This window comes from Pempheris klunzingeri, chromosome 19 (genome assembly GCF_042242105.1).
Source record: "Pempheris klunzingeri isolate RE-2024b chromosome 19, fPemKlu1.hap1, whole genome shotgun sequence".
Taxonomy (NCBI): Eukaryota; Metazoa; Chordata; class Actinopteri; order Acropomatiformes; family Pempheridae; genus Pempheris; species Pempheris klunzingeri.
The window spans coordinates 15,911,798-15,925,759 of record NC_092030.1 but is presented as its reverse complement, the minus strand read 5'-3'; the positions used below and the strand labels follow the sequence as shown (position 1 = coordinate 15,925,759).

At 41.4% G+C, this 13,962-nt stretch overlaps 1 protein-coding gene across 1 annotated transcript in view; it reads right to left on the bottom strand.

The window, feature by feature from the left end:
* Positions 1 to 7,010, bottom strand: part of itga1 (integrin, alpha 1) — a 39,756-nt gene extending 32,746 nt beyond the window's left edge. The window contains exon 1 of the mRNA XM_070850602.1: positions 6,744 to 7,010. Coding sequence (XP_070706703.1) covers positions 6,744 to 6,792 — 49 coding nt within the window. The 5' untranslated portion in view covers positions 6,793 to 7,010. The remainder of the gene's footprint in view (positions 1 to 6,743) is intronic.
* Positions 7,011 to 13,962: the final 6,952 nt, after the last annotated feature.

Below are 13,962 nucleotides of genomic sequence, written 5' to 3'. Positions count from 1 at the left end.
CAGTTGTCTGCTCTCTCTTTAACCTCTGCACTTTTCACTCCCCTCCTTGTCTCTGCTCCAACTGGAGATAACACAATCTCCTCCCAGTACAGATTCTGTGAAATGGGCCTCCCCTGTGTCACCCTATTGTCTCACCAGCAGTTTTCCTCACCCAACAACCTCCGTTACACTTTCCCCTTTGCCTCCCTGTCTGCCCTGCTGCCTCCTCCTCCCTTTTCTTTGCCCCTGATGCCTCACAACAACTGCGTAGTGTAGTGCCAGAGGTCACATGGCCAAAAAATACCTCAGCCCACGCAAAGTATCTGTGAACATGGCAGAGTGGAGCTGACAGAAGAGATCATTTTGTATTTGTCAATGCAGAAAAATGAATAATGTTTGATAAAACTGGTGGTGCAGTTTATACTAAATGCTAAATATTTGTACGATCTCATATTGCACTCTCGTAGTCCAGCGTGAGCCTCTCAGTGGTGATTCTACATTTTATCCTTCTTATCCTTCTAAAAATATTTCAGAAAAATCCTCAGTATGGAAACAATTACACCAGGCCTTCACGGGGTAAAGATAATGCTCCTGAAAATGCTAAAATTGTAACAGTCTGAGAAGAAGTGACGGGCGATGAAGTGTGAAACACATGCAGAATGCTTTTATGTGTTCAGTGTGTGTCCCTGTGTTTATACATGTGTGTGTCTGTGTGTGGCTTGACCTTCTTTGGAGGTTAAGACCCGCGTAAGCCAACACGACGTAGGATGTCGCACCTTCACGGGTGTCTTGTTTATTTGAAGCTCCGGTATAGCAGAAATCAGTTTCTTTCCAAAGTGTGTGTATGTTGTCGGGGATTATTCTGCACTTATTTCACTATCATGTTTATTTTTTGTGCTTAGGGGCCACTTAGGAACTTAGGAAGATGAGGTTTTAAGTAGCACAGTCAACGTCTGACAGAACATTTAACCATTTAAAAGACCAACGCATTCAATCGTTTTCACAAATGAGCGAGAGAAAGCTAAGCTGCATGCTAAGTGCTGAAACTATGAAACTTCTGGAGAAGACTTCACCTTCACCAGTTATAGACCAGAAAAAGTTTGGCACAAGCATCACCTTGGCAACCCCGACTTTCCTTTTATTACTCTCTCACTTCCCAGTCTGCAGCTATGGCAGAGACAGACCATAATGATTCAGTGATGACTCAGTTCTGTGGCAGAACCCAGCCCTAGTGTGTGCTTGACACACAAGAGACATTATTTAGTCATATCTATTTGGAATTTGTATTTCAACGAGACTAAGGCCACACAAGCGGCCTTGTGAAAATGTAAAACTCAGTGTAAAGAAAACTTGATAAATAAACCAGAGTATTAACCTTGAGTGTGTCTGTAAAATTTCATGGCAATCCACCAAGTGGTTAGTTGATTTTAAAGACCAGGCTAATTCATACATTTATTTTTAATACCCTTAACTGTAGATTACAAAGTGTCTCCAAGATGCCCACAGAATATCAGCTTGGGAAAACACCCTGCTCCTGGTTTGATTTCAGGCTCAGTCAATGGAGAATAGGGATATTTCTAGTTCATTCATTTTTACTTCATAGCATACTCATACTACAAGTAAGTAGATGTTTAATTTGACTTCTCTTATTTTTCTTGCTAATTACAGATTGCGATTACAGTGGCTTGTACATTTCTACTTTACTAAGTCAAAATGTAAGCGATGCAGATATTACACTTAGGTCTGTAAAAATGGGGGCATGTAGTGGCCTTGTGGTTAATGCATACCATAAAACCCAAACGCCCCTGGTTTGATTCTGACTGGGGCCCTTTGTTGCATGTCATATCATATTTCCTGTTCATACCTGTACTGCACACTGTTCAATAAAGGCACAGGATGGCAAAAAAACCCTTTAATCTCTTTAGATGTTTTGTCTATGACCACCACTCAATGTCAAGCTAAGCGACAAGACATGAGGGTAAAAGGCACAATTGTCTTCAGCCAGTAATGCCCTCATTGATGTCATAAGATACATCAGCTTCACCAAACCTTGAACATCTTTCACTTTGCAAACGATAGCTCCATGGTTGCCACATGCTACAGAGACAGCAGAATAAGTTCCACATCTGTAGTTGTCTCAGACAGCAGAGTATGATCCCAAGTCATGTGGGTGGCCCTTTGTGGTTTCACAGTGTTGGGGCTAAATCTTTGAACGTTACTTTGACTAACACAGTTCTAGGAGGAAGCATGTGCCTTTCTGTTTTGCATTTATCAACTTCCTGCCAAATTAGCGATATTCTAACACTGGCCGCCTCTACATGCACCCAAGTTGCAGAAGTTCATCTGAATGAGCTTCATGTGGCACGGCCCTGATAAGTACAGTACAGTCCTACTGAGTTAGTGCTTGTTAAGTACTTGAAATGAATGTTGATCTTCAACAAAATACACACACTCTATGTCAACCATGGACAAATCACTCTCTAATTTCAAATAAATATAGTTAAGTCTCTTTGTTAACTTTGAATGAACACTCTAAAATAGGTAGACTACTGAGAATTTATACAAGACTGCATGTAATGATTCATTTGATTTCATACTTCTCTAAATGTAGCTACAATGCTCTTAATGAATCCTTTTCACTTGTGTCTCCACAAGCAAGAGGCTGTTCATGTGACTTCTAATTGTACATGGAGCTTATTGCATGCCCTGACTGTCCACAATCATATATATTTGCAGTGGGTGAACCATACAGTTTCATATCTGTACGATGCGTCAGCTTGTTTGATGCTCAGCTCTGCACAAGGCCAGCGTTTCTTAGGGCATATTGGCTTCTTTGCAACCTGTGCAAACTGCAGTTGGCCATAACACCTAACTCTGCAAAGACCCCCAGAGATGTTTACCTGCATCAACAACAACCAAAATAATGAATTATTTTCAGTTGACTGTACAGACTGATGCCCACTTCAGAATGCAGCATCGTTTCTTCCTGAACATCCACGTTTAAAATGGAGTTTTAAGTTGTTTTTGCTTACTATGGATGACATCATGTTTAACAAATAAACCTACTTGCTATGTCCACAGTGACTGGCTGACTGGTGATCAGAACAATCTGAACCGCAGTCACTTTATCACAGTCACATATTGTCACAAATGTAAACCATGACATAAGTGTTAGTTGGTATGCTGACATCCTCACTTATAGGAGGTGTGAAACCTGCACCTTTGCCACATCCTGTAGCACTAACTAAGTGCTAATGTGTAACACTAACCATAAACTGCTGGACCACATTTCTGAGAAAAACATGTTGACAAATGCCTCCTGTATGGTCATACATACGGACTTTTGAGGGTCCACTTGAAACCATCATTGTTCTGTTCAGCATCTGAAACACCACTGTGACTCTACAGCCATGCCAGCATGTTTTGAGCTAAATGCTGCAGGCTGCATTTGAATGACTAAGTTAACACCCTGATGTTAGTTAGATTTAAAGATGTTTGGTGATAAACTAAAATACTGGACAAATTGAAATTTTGACCTGATGATTCATGACAAATTAGATGATTCATCCCGTGTGGGCCTTGAATGTCTGTACAAAATCCCATGGTAATCCATCTGGGTTCAAATTCATGTCAATTCACAGAGGTGTCATGCAGTTTTCTCACAGAGATTTTATGGTGACAGCCAACAGATGTCAAGACAATAAACTTGATTTCCGTTCACACCTTCGATGTGTTCAGTGGCGTAATGGCATAACTTTGGATGATAGTTAAATGCTAAAAGTGAACTCATCAAAGATGCCGAATAAACGCAATCAGATCTTAATTACTTAAACATTCCAGGGAATGTGTCCGCCTCTGCCAGCAGACAGGTTGTGTCAAATCAGAGCTGATTGCTGGGACCCAGGGAGTGAGCTGGTTCAAATGAAAGATAATAGAAGAGGGGGAGGAGAAGACATATTGCTAATGACAGAGATGGCCGGTGTTCACTGCTCAGGCTCATAAATTCAATTCGGAGCTTTTAATGTTTGAAGACTTACATCCCTTGACCTTACAGCTTTCAGTGAATTAACCCTCTACTCTGGTCATCTACTGCATTTTTCCATGTGCTCATGAAAGTATAGAGGAAAGACAAATTCCCAAATCTGAGATGTGAGAAACTTGCAGAAAAAAAATGCATCCCAGTCTTCAGAGGAATGTTGAGGAATCGCTCTTCACCCCTTCTCTCCATCTTTGTAGCAGACACAGTTACAAAGACATTAAATACATTCCTAAGCAAGAGGGACATGTTGTCTGTATTCTGGCTGTGTGACGATCCAGATGAACGGGCAATTTCTGGTGTGTTAAAGGAAACGTATGAACTCCAAGAAGTGCTATTGCCGTTTCTCACGTCTGACAAGCAAACATCACGTGTGATCTCTGTGATGCGCTGCATTTAGGAGAGGTCACACAAACAGCTTCAGCTTGTATCACGCACACGCCCAACAAATAAAGAGGACACAAGTAAAGACCTATTTTCATAGTTGATTAAAGTTATGTTTCAAGTAGAAATAGCAAACATCCTCTAGTTCAAGCATCTTAATTTTGAACATTGAACATTGCCGGTTCCATCCTCTCTAAGGATTTGCTGAGTTAAATCATCATAAATGAAATACCTCTGGGATTTGGATTATTCATCAGACATAGGACTAGGAGAAGGTCTAATGGCATTTTTTAAAACCATATTCTGATATTCAAAAAAAATGTTTTTACTACTACATACTTTGTACACATTCTCTGATTTTCTACCTTTTCCTATTTTATATCATCATAAGTTGTATGTCCATCACAACTTCCCAGAGATCAAGGTGACATCTTAAATAATATCTGTGGAGATGCTGAAATAAGAGAATTTCACAATTTTTGCTTGAAAATTGAATGAAGCGATTGATTGATTATTGAAATAGTTGCTGGTTATTTTTCTGGTGATCATCTAATCAGTTATCTGCTAAACGCTTCTGCTCTAATTCGTACTATTTTAAAAGCATTTTGAATCTTGGGCTCCGAGGATCTGTGAAAGACATTTTTTCCATACAATTAATCAAAAAATAATCCAACTAACAGATTAATCGATTAGAAAAACAATCATTAGCTGCAGTCCTGGTCTCAGGTTTGGTGTCCATGCCGTTCAGGTCCTTAGTAAGCTTGGCCACTCCAGTCTGACTGACTGAATCCAGATGCCCCTCTCCTCTGCAGCACCAAACTCAAACCACCTGTAGCCCCATCTCCGTTAGGAATTTACAGAGATTAAATGCTGCCACTACAATAACCACATGTGGGCCTCTGAGGCAGCCAGAGGCAGCTCCCATAGCACAACACAGGATCTCCCAGTATGGTCTCAAAACTGATAGCTTCTACCCCTGCTTAACCCAGTTGAGGTCATACTCCAACAGCCCAGACTGCATGACTAGACTGTGCTCCAGGAGGAGTGTGCAGGATGGGACGGGACACAACAACAGAACACTGACTAGTTTGGTTAAGCGATTGCAGCCAGTCTCATTCACAAACAGTCAGCGTGAAGATGCACAGAGGGAGCCAAGATGACTGTTTGGTGACCAACAGCAACCTGATTGGTGGAGCTAAACGGGGAGCAGCGGGGGCACACTGGATCAAGAGAGTAAACCTGACTTGTTGATGATTTGTTATGTGAGCTTCTTCTGATCCCTTTCCACACACGCACGCACGCACACACGCACACACACACACACACACACACTTCTCCGTTCTCCGTTTCTAACTCAATTCTCTAATGACCATCACAAGCCAGTATCACATGTAAGCGTAGGAATCTGAGAATTAAAGAGAGACATGCTCTGTTTACTTTGCCCTCTTTCTTCTTCTTCCTCTTTCTTTTTTTCTCTCCTCCAAACTCTGGAGTTTGGGTGGTTCTCTCAACTTTGCCGGTACTTTCCATCATGTTTGAATTACTTGAACATGCTGCTCTGGAGCTGAGTCTGAGAGCACAGCTTCACCTATGGGACTCCACAATACCAATATAGATATCATTTACAGAGCCTCACTGCCTCTTAAAGGCAATACTCATTTCACTTTTCACCTTCTGAAGACTCAAATCTAATTACCTCTGGAGGTTTGTGAAAATGCCCCCTCCTGCTTGTTTATCCAAAACTTCATCCAAGGGTTTGCTTAACCATAGGATCTGACATAATTTCGCATGACTCATGCTTTGCAAAGTCTCAGTTTCTGCAGGAACATGAAGAAAATGCATGACACTGCAGAAAGGTCTGCTCTGAGACAACAAAACTTACTTTCCAAGGAGTCCTGACTCTAGTGCGTAAACACTGTCGTGCGTAACATTCAATTAGAGCACCATGCAGTAATTTAACTGACTGTAATGTCTCTATAACATGAAGCAAAGCCATGTTTCTAAGACCGAGCTGCTGCACGTAGAAACAATTAAGTGCTCTGCGGTTTCCCTCAGTCAGAATAAATAACATCTGGGCAATAGGGATGGAAAGTATTTAGGGGCAGTTTACGAGGACACTGTGGTGCCACCACCTTTTAATGGGCGCGCAGGCAACGTGAGTGACACACCTAATGGATGCTTTTAGTCGCTCAGTCTTCAATTATGCAGACTGCGATGATCTAAGATGCTGTCCAGCGTGCGCGCAAACGATGGAGAGCTTGACGCGGCAGAGAAGGCGCCTGTCAATCAAAATGTCACGTTATAATCAGCACAGGCGCACAATTGTTTTCAACTTATTACTCACCAACGACTGCCAATGCTGTGAAAGTGAGATGCCGACTTATCCCGAGCATCCTGACTCACGATGGATGTCCCGTAGCGTCAGTTATTCCACGGACTTTCTTCTGTTCAGCGTCACGCTCGGTGTTGAGATAAACAAGAGATCCCCAGAGAGGTAAAATCGCTAAATGACTACCAGGAGTCCACAAGGCATTTCCTGTGCTGCAGCATCCGCAGCTGAACTGTCTGAAGTCCCGTTTCAAACTGAGCTCTGTTCCATTGCGTGTCGACTCTGCTGAACGGTGCGGGACAGACAGAAACAGGGAGGAGGAGGAGAATGAGGTGGAGGAGGAGAAGGAAGGCGGGTGGACGCGTCGTAAGGAGTTCACTCATGACATGTACAGGGCCTTAATAAGCTACATTTGCGGGGGCTTGGTCTGCCGAGCCATGGGAAAATCTTAGCAGTCACATAAGAGCAGAGCAGCGGTGTCTGGAGAGGAGAACACGACTGACTGTCCGGCATTAAACAATTAGACCAGAATAGTGTCAGTGTAACATACAGGATTCAGCCTGTGACAGCTGATCCTTCACTTGTTCCTAAGAACCCATTCTAAACTGGGATTTATTATTAAGAGCATTGAAGTACATTCATAATTACACCATAACTATCAGAGGATGTAATTAGCTAAAAGTGCATCACAAATCTGGGCAATTTATGAGGGATTAAATGTGTGAAAATGGAAGAAGCTTATTTGTAATCACAGCACTGTAAACCAAATAACAGTCAAACTCAAAGAACTGTTGTAGAGCAGATTTTAAGCAAACAGCAATAATGTTTTGGTCTCTGATGAATATAGTAAAGTTGTTCCAAGGCCTCTTTGGCGCTCAGTCCTCCATGTAAGCAATCTATATCCCAGGGGTCCACACTCATTTACCAGCTGTGGTGTTGTGTTGAAAGTCAGGGGCCACTGTGCGGTTTTAAAAAGAAGTTTGAAGCCCTACCATCTGGGTTAGTAGCTCCTGAAAGATGCTTTTCATCCGTCAGTTGAATAACCTAATCGAAATGGTTTTGCAGTACAATACATACAGAGCAGTACGTCATACACGGATCCTACTTAATGATGTGAAAGAGGACATACAAGAGTCAATGTGAATATTGGTCATTTTTAGATTTAGGTAAAAGAACGAGTATATGGGTCGGCATTTGTTCTAAATAAATACAGCAGCATTATCTGATCTAATCTTAACCACAGTTGCAACAGATTCTAATTTATTTATTCATAAATTATGAAATATGGGTGTCAATTTACCTTAACACAAATCAAAATCTGATTTTTAGGATCAAAGAAACAAATGTGAGTGATGCATTTGTTCAGCTGTTTGTCCGCTCAGCCCCTGCACTGGAATGAATGAGCCATTCAGGCCCAGTAATTCAGCCGCCGTTGACTTATATCATTAAAAGAAGGGCAGGGTTACTAATAGTCTGAACAGAGGTGCCAATGCCAGGGATCCACAGCTGGAGAGGATTCCCAAAAATCCCACTAAGATTATTGTGGGATTATTAGAGGAAGGGTGGTGGAGGAAATTTGCTCAAAGGAGGGGGCAGAGCTCCCTGATTAGAACACAAGTGCAATGTTAGCCCATAATGCAAAAAGCACAGAGCTTAAAAATGATACTCTGGGCAGTGCTTTCACAGTCCTCTTCATCGGCCTGTAATAGAGCTCCAAAATGATCTAAAGCTTTGCAATCTTGCACCAGCTTGCTGTTATTATCTTGAAATTGTTTCAAGTAGAAGATACAAATCAAACATCTTCAAACCAACTGTATCAGTGTCGAAAAACCACATCATGACACCACTGGTAATCAATAGCAGGCACCCTATCAACCAATGGAGGAAAAAAGTATGTACATCCAGAAGACCTCTTCAAAAGGTGCAGGACGTAGATGTTACTTTCTATTTTTGCATTTTGCTTTGGTTAAGGTTTGGTTAATGTTTGGGGAAAGATCATGGTTTGGGTGGATATACCAAAAAAACAGTGACTGTCAGTTGGAAACAATAAAACAAGTTTGATATTTCCATCCACTCACCACCAACACCTCTCTACTTTCTTGCTCTGTAATATCACCATATTTACTCCACTACATTGCTTTGTCACTTGAATGTAAGCACACAGTGGCAGTCTACGAGAAGGCGCCTCCTCCGCAAAAACACATTCACACATAAAAGAATTTGGGGGGCGATTTAATTTCAGCCAAGTATGCGGCAGGGACCCTGCAAGGATCTACTACGGATCTGCCAGGGCCCTATCATGGCCCAGCCCGCAGCTCTATAGGAGGCCACATCTGTAGAATGGTTCCCATCGCTATTCTTGGGAGGACAATCTCATAAAATGTGAATTAAAATGTGAATAAGAATCCTTGTATAAGCAAACAACAATATGCAGATTTTACCTTTTGCTATTTAAGTCCCCTTCAGCTTTCTTTCAGCATGACCAACTACTGCAACACCATCTAGATACTACAGTTACAGAGATTGCTCACTACCAGTGTCTTTTATTACTGTCTGCTTTTTTATTTTACTTCTTTGAATTTACTTCTTACTTACTTTGGTCTTTATCTTGCAATTTCTTTGTCAGACATTCACACAAGCACACACACACACACCTTTACATGTGTATCCATTTCTTCTATCACTGAGTACCAGAACCACTGGTACCCTTCTCCATTTCCGTATGTAAATATTATGAATGTCTATATACAAAGAACTGCAAACATGAAGATCATTTCATCAGCTGGCATGCAGAAGGACGTATTTACTGTACATACTATATATCCTGTTGTAGCCTTTCTCATCGTACAGCTACGCACACACATGGACACATTATATGGCAAAGAAGAATGTGGGATTACAGTCCATGTACACTTTAAATGTACCCAAAGACACATATCTGTATCAGACAGGATCTGAGGAACACCCCGTGAATGAGACAGTTTATAGGAGTTCTTCCTGTCTTCAGCCCTGCAGATATATCTGACTGAGACTCAGGAAGACTCTGATTAGTTTCCATGTATTTCCTCACTACAGCATACCCTCCCCACCCATCTCCCCCTTTCCTCATCCTCTTACACACCTCGGCCCACTTGTACGCTTGTTTTCTCCTGGTAACAATGTATAGAGTGTAGAAATGGTACTCCATGTTTTCATTTTTCACCTCTACACAGTTTCCTCCTCTTCCTCCGCCCCCTGCCTTTCACCCTGACATACTATATTCCTCTATTAGCCATGGAAGTCTATTCTAATGTGTTTTTCCTCTATCTCCCCTTTAAATGTCTGTATATATGTAGACAGGAAGAGGACATTAGGAGAGTACAAGATACAAGGCTCTCAGGGTCCCTAATGAATCAAAGGCATCTTCATTGAATTTCACCAATGCTCTATTTGAATAGAATACCTAAAAACATTCATATTCTCCCGTCATTGCAGCTTCTCTGAGCCGCTCTTTGTGGCGTAGTGCACTGAGGTAATGAAGACAAACTGTGTACCTCAGGACCAGTAAATCCCTTTAAGGAAGGAAATTAGCTTGGTTCATGTAGTTCGACAGACAATATTTATTTGCAGACTGAGTCAATCATTGGGTCATGCTAAAGCTAAGCGGTAGACCCTTCATGCCCAATATCAACCTTCCCCCTCCAGTGAAAGCTATTTACAGTGAGCATCTAAGGAATCTATGATGTATACATGGTGATAGTGCTTGTGTGTAAAGGTGGATGACACCTCACAGTAAACATATACTATGTATGGTAGTCTGTTTTCTTCTGTTGAATTCTCATTTGACATCTGGAAATTTGAAACTATATCTGAATAATCGACATAAATTAACCCCTGAAGGAGAACACCAGCAATTTACCTCCATAAAGTTTGCAAGCTCACAAGAGAGAAATTAAAGCTGCATTTACCAATGTTATTATATTAACAATGGATCTAATGACTAATTTGGTTTGAGAAATTCACAGAGAATTATCAGCCAACTCTGCAGATGCCCTGTACAGAGCATTTAGTCTCTTTCAGATCATTATTTTGGCTTTGTGACCAGCAGCTTCACTGTTCTGGAGTCCCACCGCTCTCATCAACCTCGCATCCAGCTGCAGCAGGCAGCTGTTTTCAGCAAAAACACACAAAAAATGCACCATGTGCATAGCATCAAATGGCAGAAGCACAGTTAGAGATGCTGTTGAACATAGCTGAGGATTTAGCAGCTAAAGAGCCAGATTTTTCCCTCAGGAGTTGGCAGAGACCAAAACAGAGCTGAAAGGAGAGTGAATATTGGACTTATATTTGTCAGGTTAACAGAAATAAGACCCTATATGAATTCTTATGATGGTTGTCTGCTAGCTGTGTATATAGACCACTGTTTGTGACATGTGCCATAACAATTTTAAAAGGTGACGCCAATGCTTGCAACTTGTTCCACTGCCTCTGAGTGGCCATAAAATCTATTAATGCGCCTTTAAAAAAATTATAGTCAAAATCTAAGCAACAGCAGGCGAGATATCCTGACATTTATTCCATAATATAAAGCTTCAAACACCCTGGGTCTTATAATACATCCAATAACTCTATGCCCCCTGTCCTTTATACTCTACATGGCCTGTTTGTAACACAGGTTTTCTGTTTAAAACTTGCAGATTCCAAGCCCAAGCTGAGATAACCCAGAATTATTTTCTTTGACTTGACAAAGCTCCCCCAGAGCCACAGAACATATACAATGGATTTCACAGCCCTCCCTTTACAAGTAAACTGACTGGTGTGAGTAAAATCAGTGAAATGCCCCTTTAAAGAGCCTTGTCACTCCCTCATGAGTCAAATTAGATTATTTGGTAACAGTTGATTTATCCTCCTGGACATTTCTTTCCCAATCAAACCTGTTATTGACCTAATGAGTAGCTGGTATTTGATAAAACAAATGAAGTGTCATGATACTACAAGAACTTTCTTTTCAGTTGACATCATTAATGAAAGCAGAACAGGGTACAGCAGCCAATTCTGCTTTCTAAGTTTGTCTCTGCAGTCGGCAGCATTATTTATGATAGGACAAATACAGCAGCTCATTGCTATATAAGGACATGTTGGCTCTATACTGATGTACAGTGTGACTTAGTCTGACTTTTGCTTGTTTTTTAATCTCCAACTAACAGTGAAGTACAACAGTGAACAGAAGGCTACTCTCTCATGCTCCTGATTGTCCATTGGTGTTAGTCGTACGGGTGGTTGCTTTGTAACACCACTGGGGATGAACTTAGAGGGGAAAAAGTCCTCTGTCAGCTCAGTGTGAGAGAAAGCAGATCCATCCTCACTGATTCCTCTTTGATGAGAACAGCATTTGACTATGTTTTGAACTCAAACATTAACCAGACCAAGGACAGCAAATGGAAATACCTCAAGTTTACCCAACCCCCTATGGTCCACATCTATGTTCTTGTGTTCACCATCCTGGATTTTATTTTTTCTATTACTATTTTATTTATGTTTCTACCACTAACATTTGTTATACTACTATTGCGAGTATAACAAATGTTTGCACAGTCATCAACAAACAGGAAATGTCTCCACATGGAAACCAACCTGTTAGACATAGACTACTTCTCTATTAAAGAAGTGTAAAGTCAAGAAAGTTAGAGGAGGTGGAAAGTCTTAGCTGGAGCATGTGAGTAGAAATTAGCACACTATCTTCAAAGTCACCATCCAATCCCCCCAGGGCAGACCAAAACAACAATCTGACACATGTGGGCAGCAATTAGTCTCTTCAGACTCCTCCTTTCTGGGGCTCTATCTCGACCCCCCATCTGTGTTGTTGACAGGACCTGGAGCTTCACTTCACTCTACAGAGGACCGGCACAGGGTCTTGACCCTTTGACCCTGCCAACACTGAGTCAGAGTGTCGGTTACAGCCTGGCCACTGGCCCTCTGTGTCCCACGGACACACTGGGTATGTCTGCTCTCTATTTCAACAGTGGAGAATCCCTCTTCTCTGAGGAGTATGCTCATGGTCATGCATAACATTGAAACCATGTTTCCATATTTGGGTCCTTACACGTGTAATGCCATGTTATATAATCTAAATAGGTTGGTTCACCACTTTGGTCCAAACTGAAACAACTGGATGGATTACGATTACATTGATTACGATGACATTTCGAACAGACATTCATTCAATGTCTCAAAGGAGCTGTCTCAACATCTACTGGGGGTATTGATATAAATTTGGCACAGACAGATTTATGGTGTCCACAGGATGAGGTTGATCCAGGACTTTGGTGATCTCTCCAGAAGGTCAAATTCTTTAGCTATCTAGTTAAATATTTGAACATCTACTGGATGTTTTGGCACACCATTTGATACAGACAGCAGTCCTCCCCAGAGGATGAATTCTGACTGGTGATGCCCCGACTATTACTCTAGCATCGCCATGAGGCTGATATTTGTGATGAAAATTTGAGATAAAATTTTGCACATTTTGTAAATTTTTGACATTCATGTTGCCCTCAGGATGACTTTGATGGATTTTGGCGATTCCTCAACCTTTCATTCAGCACCATCAAGTCATATTTTGAATTTGTCCAGTACTTTGGTTTATGACTAAATATCTGCAAAGCTAATGCCACTCAGAAAATCCCAATCAATCCCGTTCAAATTCATTGTAAACTAAGATGGTGAACATGGTAAACAATTCCCCTGCTTAACTGCATTATGTCAGCATTGTTACTGACATACATTGTTACTTTGAAGCCAATTTCACATAGTGGCCAAACCATGCAATTACAATAATGGTGTCCGTCACATGATGCCATTGGATCCAAAAAGACTTGAAATGAGTTGCTCCACTATCAGAGTTTGATGCATTTGGTCCAATGATTTTTTTTCTATATCAATCATTTAATTGATATAGATTTAATATGATGATATAATATTTAATATGATGAAGGGCGACAGTTTAGCCAGCTCAGTTAGCCAAGACGCCAGTGCACATGCTCTATGGGCCGCACAAAGCAACCATGTGCAGAAGATCGAGATAATTTTATACCCCAGAAGTGGACCACTGAGCAGCTTTCATTGGAATGAACGGGGCCCGTAGCTCAAAGCACCACTGGGCCTAAATTCAGCCTTGTAGAGGTGCTAGTGTGGCTGTAGGCTCTTGTATCTTCCTGTGTCCTCTGACAAGCAGCATTGTTGTGGAAGCAGAGTC